The sequence below is a fragment of the Periplaneta americana genome, chromosome 5 (genome assembly GCF_040183065.1).
Source record: "Periplaneta americana isolate PAMFEO1 chromosome 5, P.americana_PAMFEO1_priV1, whole genome shotgun sequence".
Lineage (NCBI taxonomy): Eukaryota > Metazoa > Arthropoda > Insecta > Blattodea > Blattidae > Periplaneta > Periplaneta americana.
The window spans coordinates 112,225,899-112,246,312 of NC_091121.1; the positions used below are offsets into that span (position 1 = coordinate 112,225,899).

At 35.3% G+C, this 20,414-nt stretch overlaps 1 protein-coding gene across 1 annotated transcript; it reads right to left on the reverse strand.

Annotated features, from left to right (window-relative positions):
• Window positions 1-4,001: 4,001 nt before the first annotated feature.
• On the reverse strand, window positions 4,002-5,234 carry LOC138700433 (uncharacterized). The gene has a single exon (XM_069827050.1). The coding sequence runs from the start codon at window positions 5,232-5,234 to the stop codon at window positions 4,002-4,004; it is 1,233 nt and encodes a 410-aa protein (XP_069683151.1).
• Window positions 5,235-20,414: the final 15,180 nt, after the last annotated feature.

Consider the following 20,414-nt stretch of genomic DNA (forward strand, 5'->3'; position numbering starts at 1 on the left):
TAAATGTAATGAAATATAAGGAACAAAATCATATGTTGATAATATTATTATCCTTGTATCAGGACACCTTTCACTATTTTACACGTACTAGTATAATAGTTGAAACCAGAATTTGTGCATTGAAATTCCGTTATGTAAAGAAGTACTCTGAATGACGGTACAGTACTTATATTAGGTAACTTCTATTGTGAAAAGATACATTATTTTAATCTATCAAATAAAATACATATAAGCTTTACACAGTTTTAATAAACATTAGGTTGTGTTGCTGATAGACATGAAGTCTTTTCAGTAATATGGTTGAAGCTGTATAAACCTATTGATGCCGTTCGTCAAAACATTGGTATCCGCCAGTTATGTTGATTCGGAAACAGTCGAGACTAGTCGAACTGTGTTCCCGGCGTAGTCAAGATCGGCTGATGAGAGTCGTGCGAGATGATAACCGGTTTCGTATGCAGTTGACTTTTTTTTATTTTATTTTTTAAGCCACTTTTTTTATTATACCGTTCTCATACTATACATAAAATATGAATGCATACAACAATAAAAGTAAATTAATATATAAGTTTGTTTAACACTTTCCCTGTGATCTTTGAACCGTACTTTATATTACTATCACTGATCTACAATGTCAATGAAACTGCCAAACATAATCTTGTGTTGACTGTGCTGTCGCGTCTTCCACCGTGTCCATTTGAGAAAATCCAAATATACAGCCTTGTCTAAAGCTCCATGATTTTGCAACACATAAAAAATTGTATTACCTAAAACCCACAAGATGGCCTTTAGTCTAGGACGAGGTGAAATTTGAAAATCGGGACGAAGGAACTTCTAGGGTATACAGTTGATTAAACCTATGTTCCGTATATAACTCGTGGCAGTTTAAAAAATGTCACTAACTGAAGAACATGTTGAGATGCTGTGCAGAATAGTGTCCTGTTGTTGACACGAGGGGCAAACTTCCGTTGGACTCAACCTGATGGAGAAAAGGCGAGTGCGTGTGGCTACCACATCATGTACCGCCTTAAACCAGGTGGAGCGGACATCAAAAGACAAAGCAGGGGAACTGATGTTGCGCCAGAGTCGATCATAATTCACATTGGTAGGGGCGATTCGTTGTATACGCATTTGTTGTGGAGGAGATCTTCCTCTAAGATTTTGGTACACTACCTGAACAAGTCTCGTATTCGGATCTGCACCTAGTGAGTCCATGTAACACCATTCCAGCAAATAAACTTGAAGATATAGTAACGACCTTGGGATTACATGAAGATCAGGTGGATTTCGAAGGTCCGATTTAAGTGACCAATGTTGGAGCCATGCCGCTGAGTAACAAGCATTAGAAAATTGAATCCTTCTCCCTCTGCTTAGGAATAACGCAAGACATTTGTCTATGACATGTATTAATCCAATACCACTTTGTAATGGATTGCAGGTTAATTTTGACATAGGCACCCGAAACACACAACCTCTCCAAATATACCACGATATTGGACAATTAATTTGTCGTGCATAAGAATTTGATAATGGTAACACTTGGGCTAAATACCAACACTTGGGCAGTATATACGTCTGTACAGCCCAACTTCGTTGATACAAACACAAATCACGAAAATATGTCTTGCGCTGTTAGTTTAATCTTTTGAACAATTCCCTTCCAATTGAGATGTATCATCTCTCCTATAGAAGCCGAAAATACAATCCCAAGAATTTTGATGGTCTTCACTGTTTCCAGTGGAGGTATCTGCGGAAGTACTTGTCACTGTCCTATCGGAAAAATCTTGGATTTTTGCTCGTTGATACGTAGCCCTGAAATGTTACTGAATTGATTCGAAATAGTTTTAAGTTGCTCAACATCCTTTTCATTTGAAAGCAAAACACTGACGTCATCCGCATACGAAACTACCGCTAACTTCTGCTCCTTGAGGGAAATACCAGTAATAGAATTATGCAATTTACATATAAGTGGATTAAGTACTAAAGTAAACAATAACATAGAAAGAGGACAACCTTGTCTAATCGATTTAGTGATACTGATCGTTGGTGAACGAAAACCATTTATTTGAATCTGACTATTAATTCCATTATAGAGACATTTGATATACGAGATAAAAGTGTCACTAAAACCGTACCATGCTAGACACTGGAACACGAAATTATGATTCACGTTGTCGAAGGCGCGTTCAAAATCGATGGAACACAATAATCTCTTGATTTTATCTTCAAGCGAAGTAGCAACACAATCTCTCAGGGAACATACCACATCAAAGATAGTACGCTCAGACGAGCCACAGTACTGTGCTGGATGTAGGAGCTTACTTAGAAGCGGTTTTATGCGGTTGGCTAATATTCTAGCTATAATTTTATAGTCATATGTGAGCAATGTAATAGGCCTGTAATCGTGCACGGTGACCTCATCGACTTTTTTCTTAATAAGAACAATAATACCTTTCTGTTGCGATGCACAGAGCTTCTTCCGATGTAGAATGGCATTTATCACTGTTGTTAAGTCCTCCTTAATTATTTCCCAGCAGGTTAAATAAAATTCTAGTGGAATTCCATCAATTCCGGGTGTTCTTGAGCGCTTACCTTGACAAAGCGCTGTGTAAACTTCTTCTTTAGTGACCGCTGTTCAAGCAATAGGTTTCCTTCTTCTGATACACTAGCGATCTTGACTGAATCAAAATATCGTAGAGAAGGTGAATTGTGGGATTTTTCTTTAAAAATATTGCTAAAATGCAACAGAAAAGCGTTACTTATGTCATGTTGTGTAGTATAGTGCTGGCCTGTGTTGTCTTGAATTTTCCTGATCATGGTAGAGCGTTTTCTTTTATGCGTCTGTATAAGATGGAAGAGGTTGATTCTTTCGTCTGTTATGGGAGGGATTAGTCCGCTTCGAATTTTTAAGCTCTCCATTCGCTGTCTAAGAATTCCCAAAATTTTAGCTTTATATTTGTTGAGTTGAGTGCGTCGTTCTGAGTGTGATATGGAACTATGATGCAAGTCGAGCAGGCATTGATGATAGAAATTAAGATTATGTTCATCGGCATTATATTGAAGATAAGTTTGTCTTTGGAAATATTTCTTTAATTGGGATTTAATATAATATTCCCACCAATTTACTACATCATGATATTCGGATTTCTTCTTCGACCATTCAGTCCACAACTGCTGTAGCTCTTCCATTACTTGTGGGATTTGAAGACACCTTGTGTTCATTTTCCAGTAGGGACGCCCAAATATCAAAAACGACATATTAATTTCAATATGCATTATGACCGCTGAGTGATCAGAAAAGGCTACAGGAATGATCTTAATTCGTCGAATGTTTGGAGCTATTGACCGATGGACGTAAAAACGATCTAATCTAGCAGCAGAATTACTAGCCACATATGTATAACCAACATAATTATGCTTCATTAACCAGGCATCACTCATTTGTAGTCTTGTCACCAAACGCTGCAGTGTATTGCTAGATCGATACTCTCCCGTACAATCTTGCGGACGGAGTACACAGTTAAAATCTCCTCCAAACACATAAGCATCATTCAGGGAACGCATGAGATTAGGAACATCCTTTTGAATAAATTCATTCCTCTCTTGCCGTTTATTGCTACCTGAAGGAGCATAAATATTGACAAAAGTATAACCATTGAAACGTCCACAAACACCTCTACCAGAGGGAAGTTGTACAACTGACTGGAGATTAATTCCAGCTCTGGTAATGAGAGCTGTACCCAACCGAAAAGTACCTAGATTCACATACGATGTATAATTATACAAGGACGAAAAATCTGCAATGGATACCTCTTGAAGGAAAAGAATATCAACATCGTGCTCCACTAAAAAACGTTTCAATGCATAAAGTTTTGTGGGCGAGGAATTATTATTGAAATTCACAATGGCAATACTTATAGTGATGGTCATCACTTCAGGCAATAGCAGAACAAACTTCAACAACATGTTGTACAATGCACAACCAGTAATCGTCGGTCAAAGATCTAGTCAACTGGACGTAATAATGGAAATCCTAGTTTACTGCCTTCTCCTTTGTAAGGGTGAGAACGATGTTTAGGAGAATTACTGCTTTTAGCCAATTTCTTAACACCAATCTCCTGTGACGAGGACTTGTTTGTCGATCCAGGATCTTGCTCTTCTTGTTGGATTGCTTCATTCCAATCCTCTGGAACTGCTGCTGTTGCTCCCCGAATTTCTTCAGGATCCTTTGAATCATCTGTAGTAACCGGAACAACAACGTCAACAGGATTCTTCTGCTCATTGGCAGAACACTCACCAGTGTCAGAAGATTCCATTGCTTTATACTTTTTCACCGGTTGCTCGTGACGAATCTCTGATACGTCATCTGCTGAATCTGTTTCCGAGTCACCCTGTTCTATCGTCATAGTCACCGTCTTATCAGTCACTACACTACTCTTTTGCGTTATTGATTTATTTTGCAATGAAGTACTCTCGTGCATTAATTTTGTATCCGAAGTACCAATAGATGCTTGTTTTTCGGATAAACTATCAGTCCCATTTTCAGATGAAACACTAGTCATAGTAGGAGTTCTCGCTGCTTTGGAAACACTAGGAGAAGGGATCAAGTCACTCAGTGTAAGACGTGTTCGAGATTGTACCGTCACAGGGGCTTTTATATTCCTATTAGGACAGGCTTGCCGTATATGAGCTGTACTTCCACACGAAAAACACGTAAGTTCCTGTCCAGGGTAAGTTACATAGGCTTCGTGACCGGCTATGACAATCGACGAAGGTATGACCTTGTTTAATACCATGTGTGTAATGCGTATACCGGTATAGACAGTATATCGAAATTTTGATGACCACTTTTCATTTTCTATATGTTGCACTTTCCCATAGTTCTGTAGCACGTGTCGTATTCTTTCATTGGACACTTCCGGTGGTATGTTGAGCACTCGTACCATCACGACTTCTTCGTCTGCAGGGGTTATATTGACTGTTACATTATCTCCATTCATAAGTTTAACGGATGATGATCCAGTATGTTGTTGTAGGTAATGTTCATAAATAATTTTATTTGTAAGTTTAATATACACTGCATTTTGTTTCCCTACTAACTGAATCGCTTGTATTTCCGTGTCTTTGATACGTAACCCTTCTTCTATCCATCTATGTATGTCAAATGCTTTAGGACGCGTTTCCTCTTTAATAAATATTGCTTTTAAAGTATTTTCCCTTTTAACCGCACTATTCATGTTTCATTACAAGGTTATCGAAACAAACGCACAATGTAACACTCACGCACGGACTACGTACGACACACGATGTTACCTGCTCGGCTGTCGCCGGCAAACTGTGGACTCGTGCTATTGCCAGTCTGGCAAGTTTACTTCTTTGTTGTGAGGATGATTCAATGTATAATATTGTATAATATGGTGAGAATTAGGTTTGTGGAACCAAGAAAATTCATTTACGACAGTTACACTATGTGAAAAAATGTTACAAATCCTGCAAGAAAGAAATTCGTCGTAATTATTCCGGGATACACGTTCCATCATCACAAACAATTTCTAAGTTAGTAGTTACACATGATATTCTTATAGCATATAGAGAAAAAGTACGAAAGACATGAGCCCAATCCTGATTTAAGAGGAAACACTTTGTGTCGTAGTGTACCGAGTTGAAAATAAACTTCAAGCAGTTTTCGGCAATCTTTCCAACAGGATTGACGCATGTTTAAGAGCAGGAGGAGAACACTTGGATCGTCCGATGTAATGGTGAGTACCATTTCATTATTTCTAATAAGTAATTAAAGTAAATAATAAGTAAAGTAAGTTATTAAAATAATAATTAATATCCGAGCGAAACATTGTCAAATCAATCTGACTGGAGGACAGCCATTAGTATTTGAACAAATGTTTCATACTGAAGATAAACAGTTTGGAAGACTACCTTAGTTTTACATCCTAACACTATCTTGCAGTTCGACACAGTAATAGTAATAGGAAGTGGCGTTGCGCTTCACGATGTAAATTCAGTATTAGACGAAATTTCTGCTAAACTAGAGCTGAGTTACTTCCTCGTACTTCGCTTATACACATTAAAGTCTTTAGATTTCTCTCTTCAGTTATACCAACATAACTTTGATTATATTACGAAAGTCTTACGCTAGTATACACTCACGCTATACCTTGCATATACGAATCTGTGACAGGGTAGTTTAGGTTATGTTAGTTTATGCTTTTCTTATGCCTTGCATATATGCAGGGCAAAGGCTGGTGATTTCTTATTATTGTGGTGTACTGATGTACTTATGATTTTTTCGTGCAGAAATTCTGCATTACCATGTGATGAAGGGTGGGTGGAGTGGCGCACATTCCGTCGGATCCCGGCCACTTAATCACTCGTAATGAGTGCACCTCTGCACATAGTGTGCTGGACATTGTTCCACTGCCACACATTTGTGACAATGCATGAGGGTTGGCCACTAAAGGAAAACTAGGAGGTGAAACTTAAACTGAGAGGATTCAATCCGGCATCGGAACTGGAATTCGGTGTGACTTAGTGGATAAAGCGTCAGCACGTAGAGCTGAAAACCCGGGTTCGAGTCCCGATGCCGTAGAGAATTTTTCTCCTCTCCACCCATCATTCATCATATGGTGATTTCTTGCTTTGTGACATTGCAAGTTGTCAGTAATGGCTAATTTTCACTTCCGAAATCACGAGAAGTAACAGACGCTAGTTTCACCGAAATTTTATACATCATGACATACGCCCCAGAAGGAAAAATTCTTTTAGCGCATGTACGGTATTTCATACGTCTTTTTCAGTATATACCTTGTCCCAGAAACTCTATCAGTTTATTCAAATTATGCCGTAGCATACTGGCATGGTTCACGTCTCATATTGCATGCATTTTGAAGGAGTATCAGCTGTTGTGAAAGCTACATTAATTAAGGTTTATCTTCTTTTAAGTATTAAAAGTCTTTAAACCAGCTTCTTTACTCATCCCTGATTATATGATTTGGGTTACATATTTGAATAATGTTGACAACGTTTCTAGGGCACTTTATAATTGTTATTTTTAACATAAATTGTTACAGACAAATGTTGAAATAATAGTATAACAGCATTTAAGAAAAATGTTTTCAAGGTGTACAGAAAGTAACAAAATATATATTTTCACTGTGTACTAATGTTTACTTATTTGGTATCTCCGTTAAATTTTTCGTATAAAAATATTTGTCAGGTCACTGAATATTATTTTATATCGTATGACAGTAGAGCACAGTGAAAACGTAAACAAAGTACAGGTAACGTGTGGAGGAAGACGAGCCGTACGATGAACACGAGCGATGCACAAGGTTTTAGTTACAACATTTATGGTAGAACATTAACTGAAATTATATTTTCCAAGAACACACAAAACAAAAGAACGCAAATTGCATAATGTTATCATATACACATTTTAACAAACAAGCAGTTGTAACGTTGAAATAATTCAATATAACAAATCAAATTTTGCTGCTTACATCATGTTGCTTTCAAGCAGCATTTTTTACGGTCATGAATTTCATTGTCTGTATGACTAAAATAATATCATCGTCTTCTGTGGTCGAATAAATAAAACTACAGTACATTGGTCTGAAGTAACAACACTATTTCCTAAACATCCTTTCTCAAAGTATACCTGAATAAATTGAAATTTGAGAAGGGATAATTATGTTTAGTGTTATCACTTCACTGCAGCACTTGATGCGGTCTTCCCGGTTGTTTAACTTCTATTGCGGCGTCTCAGTTGTTGAAAATAAATATCAGCAGTTACGGTTACATTCCTGGGAAGCAATTCGTTGATAGACACTAACCAATGTAACTTGTGTAACTACGCCCAATGACGCCACCGCTTCACAGAATGGGCATAGGGTGGCAAATTTGCGTATAAAATTGTAAATTAGCCGTGTCGTGCGGCCCCTTTCAGTGATATATCGACATAGACATCAGCTACAGACCTGTGCGACGACTCGTTTGTTTTAATCTCGAGTTCTGTAATACTAAAGTGATAATAGACACGTGCAACAAGTTTTGATTGAAACGTAGTTAAAAATTTGTTGTAATCTCGGAGTAATTTCGGAATGTATCTCAAATGAAGAGAAAATATATTGCAAGACCTTCATTTCTCATTGCTCTCATCATAGACCTATACACTCAATTTGTAAACAAAAACAAAAATAAAACATTCAAATCAACACAATACTGTACTTTAATTTCCGAAACGGGGTGACGTATTCTATGTGTCTATGTAGGTCTGTACGTGATAGAGTGCAGAAGTTTTTGGGTTGGTAATAAAATTTATGAATTAGTTCTTATAAAGTAAGCCTACGTTGAAAATATGTGTTAGAATTCGGTGAAATAAAACTATCGACCTATTGCTGACAATACCTCCAGGCTGTACATGAAGAGAAAACATAGAGGCTTACTAGATTTATGGCATGTAAATGAAAGCTATACCTGCCTGCAAGAGCCATTGGTAATACTAACATCATTATCCGTCAATGTCAAAAGCAACCTCTGCCATAAATCATACTAACTATGGATGTAATGAATTCTGCCTTAGTTGTGTTGCTAATATTGAAAATGGCAACCTGAACTGAACTAGGCTACTCAAACTTTTAAAAAATAGAATAATTATAACTAACATTTTAATAACAAACTAATAAAATATGTCGTGCGAAAATACCAACTAAACCTAAGAAGAACCAACTAAAAGAATGCTACTGGCGTAGCTCAGGCGACAGCGCGTTTGCCTGCTGATCCACAGTTACTATTGGGCTTGGGTTCCATTCCCAATTGAGCTGATTACTTCGTTGGGTTTTTTCCTAGGTTTCTTCCAACTGTAATGCGAATTTCAGGTAATTCATAGCAAATTCTGGGCTTCATGTCGCCAAATATCACCTCGCTATCATTATACCATTCGACGCTAAATAACTTAACCTTGTAGTTGATCGTTAAATAATCGACTGAAAAAAAAACTAAGAGGATCGGATTTCATCCCGGACAGATCACGTAATATTTGACTATATGTAGGTAAATAGGTGAAGATATCTCCTCTACAGAGTGAAACTGATATTATAACTAGGGGACGGATTTTAGCACATTTGCATGTTTTATTCCTTAGTTGTCCTCTGATTGAGATTCTGGCTAATATGTACAGCTGTCAAAAGAAAAAGTGGCCGCTCTCCTGAAACAAAGTTCCCTTCGGGTATCTTCGCTACAATTCGGAGACAGGCGATGTTACATGTTGTTGGATCACGTTGCCTGATATCTACAGTTATAATTGAAGTATACTGTGTGTTATTCGATGGCATAATGGTAGCGTTCAGGCCTCTTATTCATGAGGTCCTGCGTTCGACTACAACCTCGTGCTTTTTATGCTCTTTTTTGTTTTGTTTTTGAGAGAGACAAACTATATGTAATGGCTCCTTTCTCATTTACGATTACTTTAGTAATTAACATCAGGTTCATTAAAATATTATGCCGTGACATTATCATTAGCTATGATATTGTGGCTGCAAATGGAAAGAAAAAACATTTTATTCTTAATAAAATATTTTTCGTGGCATAAACAAAACAAATTTACTGGCGTCGGCCTTAAAACATTCAAACAAATAAGCGTTCAAAAAACAAAACAAAAAGCCACAATTCAATATTTAGTCTATCTTCCTCTTATCTCGATCATCTTGCAGTCGAGTGGGCATGGAATTGACTAGTCTTTGCAAATAGCGACTGTTCTTAGACACGATATTCCAGGCATTCTGAACATACATAAGTGTTCTGTCCATGGGCAGGTCTTTCATTGCAAACCCAGCAATCTCCAATCTTTCCTATTTTCTGCCTTCCTCTTAGTCTCCGCATATGATCCACACATCGTACTGTCGTCTATTATTCTTTTCAACCAGAGATCCAACCAATTCCTTTTTCTCTTTCTAATCAGTTTCAGCATCACTTTTTCAAACACGATTTTATTTCTTATTCTGTCTGTCCACTTCACACGCACCGTTCTTCTCCACATCCACATTTCAAATGCTTCAATTCGTTTCTCTTCATTTCGTCGTAATGTCCATGTTCCTTCCCCATACAATGCCACACCCCACACAACGCACTTCACTAGTCTCTTCCTTAGTTCTTTTTCCAGAGATCCGCAGAAGATCCTTCTTCTTCTATTAAAAGCTTCCTTTGTTCATGTTTGCAGTTTTTCTTGGGAAGGATAGGCCTTAATGCGGTATCATCCCGTTGCTTTCCGCACATCACTACCTCTTTCGCATCTTATTAAATTCCAGGGGGCCCAAGCGTGGAGATGAGGAGAGTGGATTTGACTAATTGGGCCCTCCGGACTTCACCGAAAGTCACGGCAAGGGTTAAATATTAATTCTATCAGGATGTTTGACCCGATCAGAGACCGGGAAATCAAAATTAGCCTTTGCCCCCCCCTCCCGCATCCTGGACTAGCTTCTACGAATCATCAGAAAATCTTAGAGTGTGATTGGGCCAATTTTTCCGAAAATGTTTCCACACTTTTGCCCTCGTAGCTCAGCGGACGAACGTCGGAATTTAGATGTCAACGTCTCAGGTTCAATTCCTCGTTACTCCTTTTCATTTTATTGTGGTTCAAGATAGTATAATGTAATAATACAAAAAGAAAAACTAATAGCAGTATTATGCAACTGGATTTTTCCAAACCTAATATTAAATTTATGTTATTTATATCGTCTCAGGTTCAATTCCTCGTTACTCCTTTTCATTTTATTGTGGTTCAAGATAGTATAATGTAATAATACAAAAAGAAAAACTAATACCAGTAATATGCAACTGGATTTTTCCAAACCTAATATTAAATTTATGTTATTTATATCGCTAAAGAACGATTACAATATAAATAACTTGAATATTATTTATACAATATCACTAAAGAACGATAACAGAATATAAATGATAAATATCGGTTTGTTTAATTAATATAAGATATTATGTAATACGTATTTAATTATCTAAATAAAATAACCTGTTTTACAAAGAAAGATGGTTATTTGTGTTATAATAATTACTTACATAAAATACAGATTATTTATATTGCAAAAGAACAATAACAATATAAATAACTTGAATATTGTTTTATAAATCTAATGAAGGGAAACAGAATATAAATGATAACTTGAATATTATTTAAATCGCTAAAGAACGATAACAATATAAAAAACGTGAATATTATTAATATCGGAATTTCACAGATTTATTACAGATGTATTTAAGAAATTGTAGAAGAATAGTAATTAGTAACAGTGTCCTATTTATTCTTCTTGGAGCCAAATATGTAACTTTTAAAAGTGTGGTTACTATGTTGAAGTGTATGTGTTGCAACGGATGCTTGATTTGTTATGTATGTGAGTCAGTTATGGGATGCTTGATGTCGTCGCAATGTCGTAATTATAGTTTGATTGTGTCTGTGTGACTATTGTGTATTAATTTCTGATGTATGGTACGGAAAGCTGCATATTTGTGTTATAGAAGTGTTACGTATGTGTGTTGTTAATGTTTTTGTATGTTTCAAATTTATACCTGATATTTGTTTTGCAATCGCAATGCCTAATTTACGGATTTTTTATGTTTTGTTTCCATCGCGTAAGCTAATTTAATTTTCTTTTCCATTTCTCTTTATGCTTATGTTTTTTGTGTATAAAACTATAGCCCTAACATACATATGTAAAATAGGGCTAACCCCATTGGAGATACAATAATAATTATAATTCATATCGTTATAAAACGATAACAGAATACAAATGATGACTCGAATTGTATTCATATCTCTAAAGAACGATAACGAAATATAAATAACGTGATATCCATAAAGAACGATAACTGGATATAAATGATAATTTGAATATCATTTACATCGCTAAAGAACGATTAAAAAATAAAATGAAAACTTGAAGAAGGCCCGAACCCACAATGTTTGAATCATTAAACAAGCACTCTACCGCTGGTCTACGAGGCGTAGATATGGAATACTTTCATAGTTCCGGAACTGCTTGTACAAGCACATGCATCGTGTAACATCGCCGCGACCCGAAGTGGACTTTGAAAATATTCGCTGTTCACGAGTGCGGCCACTTTTTTTTTTTAACAACTGTACATCTATTATCAGACAGTACATCTCACTTGACGATATGTGTCGGAGGAAGAATAATTGTTTATATACATCTGAAGTCTGATTAGTGTAATATGTAGCTAGTCAGTGATATATGCAATGGAGGGTGAAAGGAACTGGCCAGCTTACCCCATTATCTCCTGGCCTAGTTGTCTCATAAGCGGTGCCTTCTTAGTATCGCTTTTTGAGGTTCAGATCTGTCTTCCGACAGTTGACTAAATAACAACAATAATTCCTTAGTTGCAAATCACATACTATCATTAGGCCTATATAAATGCATTTGAAGTTATTTACAACAAAAGGTCGAGATTTTACAGTGCATATATGTATGGATATTTAAGGGGTTAATGCGTATTTCACCTTTCAGCGCATACAAATAAATATTTTCTTATTTTTTTAGCTATGTGGTGCTTTAGCCAAGATTAAGGATACGGAAAATCTGAAAAATGGAATACAGAAGAAACTCAGACATCGAAACTCATTACAGTAGTTTCTATTTTATTTACTGTAATCTGACAATATGCAGATAGTGAACTGTTGTTGGTGAATCATTTTGGACAAATCCTTGGCAATTAACAAAGCACTCAATTAAGTGCATTGCTGACTCTGTGCTAATTTACAATATTGGGATGTTATGATGAATGAAAATTGTGATTAAAAGAACAGTTATTCAAAACAAGAAGCCATCTTATTGTCTACTCCACAGTGCATAAGATTTTGTCACAAGAACGCTGTAATATGATTGGAGCAAAAGTTGCAGAAAGTGTTCATAGGCTTCTTTGCACTCGCTAAACTCGAATTTCGCCACCTGTTAACAATAATATAGGCACGATAATGTAATTTTCTGTTTTTTACTTACCAACGTGGCAAATCAGAATATTCCACTTTATTATAGTGACAGGTCTTAGAGACTTTAGTGTATAAAGTGCATTGTATTTTAGAACAGCTTAGCTACAAGACATTATTAATTTTTAATTTCTTTTATCAACGATGCCTAACGACAAATACTCAAGAAGTTTACTGCTTAAGCAGTGGGTTGAAGGACACGAAACTTTAGCAACTGATGGTGTGTCAATTTTGTTATGTATAGCAGGAAGACCATCAATAATAGTAAATTGCTATTTTTTTAATTATGAGAGTCTATATTTTGTTATTTTAGTGCATATTATATCGTGATTTTTAAATGCATACGTGCATGCATATTTTACCGTTTTTAGTGCATATGAATCCGTCCTCTAATTATAATTCTGGAGATTGAAGGTGTTAACAGAATACGTTCCACAGAACTGCTGTACATGAACAAAATTCAGAGATTGATATAGTTATACAAGCAAAAATTGAGTAAAATACTACAGTTTTTTAAATAATTGTTATTTACCAGAGCTTCTCAAATCAGAGGCTACCATTAGACAAAGCATACATAACAAAAAAGAACAAACAAACAGGCAATGAAAGATAAGAGTAAGAAAAAAGACAAGTAAACAAACAATGGAAGTTAACAGAATAGGAATATAAAATAAGTTAATAATATAAGATTTAGAAGTTGCACTAAATGAATATTATAGTAAGCAAGAAAATGTAAACTAAATTATATAATAATACAAATTGAAGACCTGAGAATAAGTGGATAAAGGCCATTTTTTATGAAATTGAGATCTTAATGCGAAACGCAACTATAGCTCTTACTCCATCTATTGGTGTGAAATGGTAGTCAAATACTTCATACAAAGAGAACTAGACAGCTCTGAATATTATAAATTTTTAGATTTTCACTTTTATTGAGAAGGAGATGTGGACAAAGATCAGACTTATCCTGTTCTCACTATCAACGTAACACATATGCTCGTTCCTGATACTTTTGTTGCATGTGAATGAAATTAATCTAGATTTAGCTGGAAAGTTGTACGATTCGCCATTGCAAATAAGTCAGAAAAAAATTGGTGATAATTTTAAGCTTGAGAAGTTCATTCTTCTAATGTATAAACAGTGGTATGATCATATTCGTGAAGTAGGTGGGGATGGTAAAAAAGAGGAGATATGGACTCAGAGTGACAATATTAGCTTATGAATATGATATGTTTCCTGACAGCAGACATTAATATTTTGGTAAATAGTATTTATGTTTATACATAAACAGGTTGTCTTGAAGTAATTTGAGTTCTTTCTTTGAGTGTGAGAACTGGATACTTTTATTGCTTATTTTTTTTTTTATAAATAATATAAAGCGACTTAGTTAAGTTTTTACTACAATGACATGAAATGATTATTTTCTTTATGGTAAAACACATTTTGAAGTAAGGTTATTAAGGTAGATAGTGTTTTACGTTCACATTTTTGCCATCTTGTATAGAAAGAAATCCAGAATTTTGATTGAGAGTTAAAACTGGATAACCCCATTGTCATTTTTTTATTAATAATTCATTGGAGATTCAATTAATACTTACTTTAATGGTATATAATGTTTAAAAAATCCGACATTTTTCAGTGACTATTAAGACATTTACTGAATGATGAAAAAAATGATGAAAATAGTTTTTCTCGATTATCTCAAAACTACTGTCTGGTCTTTATCCACTTATCATTCTTAGGTCTTCAATTGAGAACCACATGTTAAAAAATGGAGAACTACAACACTTATCAGGAATACATTACACTTATGAGTAATGGAAGGAAATAAAGATTCGTGCAACTCTTATTATGTAATTTGGAAGAAAACCATCCATTTTACTTAACTGCAAAGGGATAAATCAAATTTTATCAGTTCCTCTAATGATCAGAATAAACATCAGAATCGTGCGGATAGTGATTATGGGGCTAAACAATGTTAACCTTTTAGGGGGAATTTTCTTTTCCGTGAAAAGTATACTAATTTGAAACTAATATGGTATTAGAATTATTTGTTGTACTATACTCAATAAATTATCTGTAAAAATCTGCATAGTTATATTAACTTACTTCAACTCTGTACAACCCATGAAGGCCCGGGAGACATAGGCCTAGAGCTCGTCCATCTTTCCGTAGAGGTGGTGTGGTCGGCACCACGCTTAGACCACCTGTTACCACCGGAAAAGACCCGATACTCAATTTGACTTGAGGTTAAATGGACCTCGAGGGCTGTTTCGGAACTTCGGTAATGAGAAAAATTCCGTCAACGTCCGGATATGAACCGAACACCTTCTAGTCCGCAGCCAGTTGCTCTACCAACTGGGCCATTCAAGAAGTGAATGTGGGACATTTTCTCGGAGTACTTCAGCTTCACCATGACATTGTTTCTATCATTACAATACTGCCATTTCAGTGACTCCAAATAGCTACTGCGGAAGGTAAAGAATTATTTATTAACAAACCAACAATCTTCAGAAGACGAAATGACGTGCATTCGCCTGCATTACAATAAAGGTTACGCCGAGCATACTGTTGGTTTACTTACAAGCCAACAACTTGTAATTGCTCCGTGCCACTTAATTTATTGGCGCGATGTCTGATTACGAGGTAGTGTGCGGAGTGTATGATCCCAGTCACCCGACCCCCAATTACAACCGGCATAACAAGTAGAGAGCGAGCGAGCGAGCAGATGACGCTCTGCAGATCGATGCAATTACTGTTACAGGTGAAACTTCATGTTCCCGATAACATGCATGCACGTGGGCTCAACTGTTGGGGGCACGCAAATAAAAATCTATCACGCTTGACTGGATTTACGCTTATAAATTGGCTTTCTCTGACAGCTCTTTCAATACTAATGCAGTAATGTGAATGGCATTTTAATTAAAATAATAAAAATGTGTTTGCTTGTTTGCTTTGTACAAAGCAGGATTAATTTTACGGAGTTTAAAGCTGCACCTTGGTGTTGCCATTCGGAATCCTTTGCCTTAATAAATCCAGATTCAATGGTGTGTTTTATTTAATAATTAATCATTTCTTTATTCTTCTAAGAGGAAGGTGAGTCCACTACAATGCGACCATTCCACATGGGAACTAATCAGAGCCTTCTTCAGTTACAAGTCGGAACATGGGTAGGTTTGGCAACGCTGAGTGAAGGTGGGAGATTCTAAAGTGCTATTGATGTAATTGTGCTTGCTCATTGCTTTCGTTGTACGTAACGTGTATTTTTTAAATATTACTTTATGCACAAAGGTAAGATCAAGATTCAGAATAGTGATGTAAATTATTACGGATTCGAAAAGTGTTTTATTGCGATCAATTAGCTATACGGCGTAAATAGGCTACTTACATACAAAGACTGCCCCTTAAAATAATTACAAAAAAAAAAAACATGTTTTTTATTGATAGTACAAAGGTAAATAAATAAAAAAGGAAAGATATTCCTTGCACTGAATATAATAAAATCAACAATGCAATAAAGACGTAAGTTCGTACGCAGCATTCTGAATTTCCATTCAATTAACAAATTTGTGGATAGCAAATTGACAATGTTTTGTGACTATGGTGTTTCACCTGTAGCGTGAAAGGTCTAGGATACATTTTAATATTATCTTATGCAATTATCTATCGTGATTTTCTATAAATATTTTAGATACCCAGGAAACCAGTTTTAGTTTGAACCTTGCCAGTCATCATAACAATACTGTTAGCCTAAATTATTTGTTATAAGCTTTTTTAAAATATAATTTTCAATAAATACAACTACAGAAAACAAGCTAAGAATGTAAATTAAGCAAATAAAATTAAAATGTAACACAGGAAACTGACATATAATAAAGTATGAGGATGTAAATACAGTTAGACCAAGTATAAAGATCTATGAAAAAATGAAGAAACATACCTTCAACATGTAACAAAACACATAATTATCTATTAAGTATGTGCCAATTAACGTAAACTCAGTGAACTTTAAATCCTTTAAATAGGGGAGAGTTGCCTAATTTGTACCATTTTACACATTTTATTTTTTTCTAATTTTAACTGACAACTGTTGAATTATTTCAATAGCGACATCTTAATTCCTGGTATGTTGGAAGGATTTTCCTAGAAAGGAAAGTTTATTTCAAGTTAACATAAAGTCATTGGGTTCAGTTTTCTAAATGTCTGCAATGAGTACAAATTAGGCAACTGGTTTCCTAAATTGTACCATTGGGTTCCTAAATTGTACCACATACATCAGGGCATCTAAGTTCTTGCTGTGGATGGTGTGTCCATCAAGCAACAGCAATACTGGCCTTTCTTTGGTAGGATGGACGGAGGAAATGAAATTTTTCATCCATTTGACGAACAATTAGTAGTTAATGTAGCCAGTTTCTCAAACTGTAATAATAATGCCCGGTGGAACACCAACAGACAGATCATTACTCAACCGGTGCCTCTCGAAAATAATCATGGGTGGAACATATTGACCAGATGCACTGGCACAACATACCATCGTTGTATTCACTCCTCTTTCTCCGCTCGATATCACACCCACTTGTTTCTTGCCTTTCCTAGCTACGATTTTCTGTGTCTTCTTCTGCACTGCGGAGAAGCCACTTTCATCCACAGTGAAAATTCTCGTGGATTCTAATTTGTATCTCTCACTAATGTTTTCCAGCATATCGAAGAATTCATACATGCCTCTTCAGATATGCTATGCATAATACCATTTCCTTACTGCTTGGTCCTTTTCACGATCGAAATTATGTGGCAGTCCATTTCTCTGAGCTATATCAAAAGCAAGTTTCCTACCATCTGTTGAAGTTAATCCAAACATCATTTCTTTAAACTTTAGAATGTGATTTTGAAGTTCATTTTCAATTTCTGCAGAAAATACTGTGGCTCTTTCAAACGATTTCACATCTCCATTAGCAACCTACGCTTTTGTTTTTCGATGTCTTAGCATTGTAGGCCTAGGAACATTGTACATTCGGGCACATTCATTTATTCCATGATCGCCATTCATATATGCAACAACAGCAAGACTTTGTGCATCCTGTGACCATGTCCCGTATTGAAGCTTCTTTGCCAATCTGGAATTAATGTAAAATTCAATTATAATTTGTTACAAAGGAAGAAACTTAAAAACGCCAGAATATGAAATGTGGAAATTATTCGATTAAATTCTAAGTGCTTAATTCAATGTGTTTATGCTATTTTTTTTTGTCACAGCAATTTTTATTATTTGTAATGCACGTCTGACATGACTATTTTAAATTCGGAATTGAATGTGTTTTATTTCCTAAATATAAAAATTACAGTATTATATTCATATTGAAATGATTAGAAGTTAATAAATTATAATTGCTGGTTTAAATTAGGTATGTTTTTCTTCATACATTACTATAATTTCAAACATTTATAATAAAAGTTCCTATATTGTACCAGTACATTATAGGAAACTGAAGCCGGTACAAAATACGCAACCTCGTCATGTTTTCTTTGTTAAATTCTTGCTGCTTAACGGTTTCTAAGATAAGTCTGTAACTTAATGACAATTACAATATATAAATGTAGTTTTAAATAATATATAGCATTGTGGACTTCCACTTACCTTTCGGAAGTATTTGTTGTAGCCATATAGCGCAAAAACTAGATTGAAACTACATAAAACAAGTTTTTTCACTTCACATCTGCACAACACAACCCGCAGGCTTCGTCTCTCATAAAATGGCATGTTTGTAGATATAGTTCACAATGTTTGACGTAGATTACAACACTTATCAAGGAACTAATTTTCAAGACGGTGGTACAATTTAGGCAACGGTACAAATTACGCAACTCTCCCCTACGAAGTGAAAAGAAACATGTTTATAACTATTTTATTACAAAAGGAATAATATTAATAAACAAACTCTGAAAGCCAACAAAGTGAGTGTATCTACATATTATAGGTAGTTCTAACGTATAGTAGGCATTCCGAATCTTCAACAAAACTGCAGCATTTATGGGATAACAAAACAGCTGTTTACAATGAAATTGAAAATCAACGGCATAATATTATTGATATAGCAGGCGAGACCCAACAATTTGGTTAGAATTCTGATACACCACAAACCAAAATAAGACTATAAAAATGTGGTTTATACAATATTTAATATTTAGAAGAATAGTCAATCACTTTGTCATTATTAATAAGAGTAAAAATTGCCAAAGACTGCAGCCATATTTTCATTTATTGTCTTGTTTTTATCGCCAACACGCACTTAGTTTATTAGCCTACATCAAAAATTAACGTTTGGTACGACCGCGAACATAATTCCATCGACATACACTTATATTGTAACAATAATTTACATTGAAAATCGACATTAGCACAAACACATGTTCTGTATCGTAGGCCTTCGCTTGACAGTTAATTACAGTGTTGCCGACGTATGGCTCCGGCTTGTAACTGAAGAAGGTTCTGAAACTATTCATTATGCTGGCTTTCTTAGCTAGGCGCATCTATCCAACACCAGCTGACTACACTAAGGTCTGCTGTAGAGTTGGATCGATACGTGAACAAATCGTTCGAACGACTAGTAATAAAGAATCGATTCATAGTATGAACGAATCGTTGTTCAAGATAATTGTAACGAATCGTCATAGTATCGTAACCAACAATACGATTCGAATCAATTTACTTGGTAGAGATAGTCTGTCAGCGAGTATTTCCCAACTCTGCCGAATGCCCTCGAGCGAGCAGAGAGAAAGGATTTACGTTATTTTAACAAGGTTGAGTTCAATAGCTGATGATATAGATGACACTAATACGCAGCGAAGATTTCTAACCATTATGAACCAAAATACTGTATATACGGGGTGATTCACGAGGAGTTACCGCCACTTACGGATCGTATTTCCAAAGACATTTTGAGCAAAAAATGTCATACAAACATGGGTTCTATTATACGAGTATTACCAATATTTTCAGAGTTACACTAACTTGAAGTTGTTTTAAAAATAGGCTACCATTATTCTCTAGTTTTAAGGGTAAAAAATATTACAGATAAAGAATTAACTATTCAGGATTATCATTTCTTTAGTTAGCTAATATTCTGAAATAAAAAAATTATTGTGGTTTTGCATCTAAAAGGCTTATCAATTGCTAAGTGAAATGTGTTCTCTAAATTATCATAATGTGTATGACAGTGTTACTTAGATGAACTTTTTCGGCAAATGTTTTGCCATCTTCAGATCATTTTGGTATAAATGTAACAATATATGAACACGTTACTGGATAAGAATACAAACAATGTCAAAATGTTTGTTAAACCAGATATTTTCTGTAACTTTCTGTAGTTTTAGTTTAGTGTTCATAAAT

Excerpts from the sequence above, each read along its gene's own strand:
- LOC138700433 (XM_069827050.1), bottom strand. The coding sequence starts at position 5,234 with ATGAATAGTGCGGTTAAAAGGGAAAATACTTTAAAAGCAATATTTATT.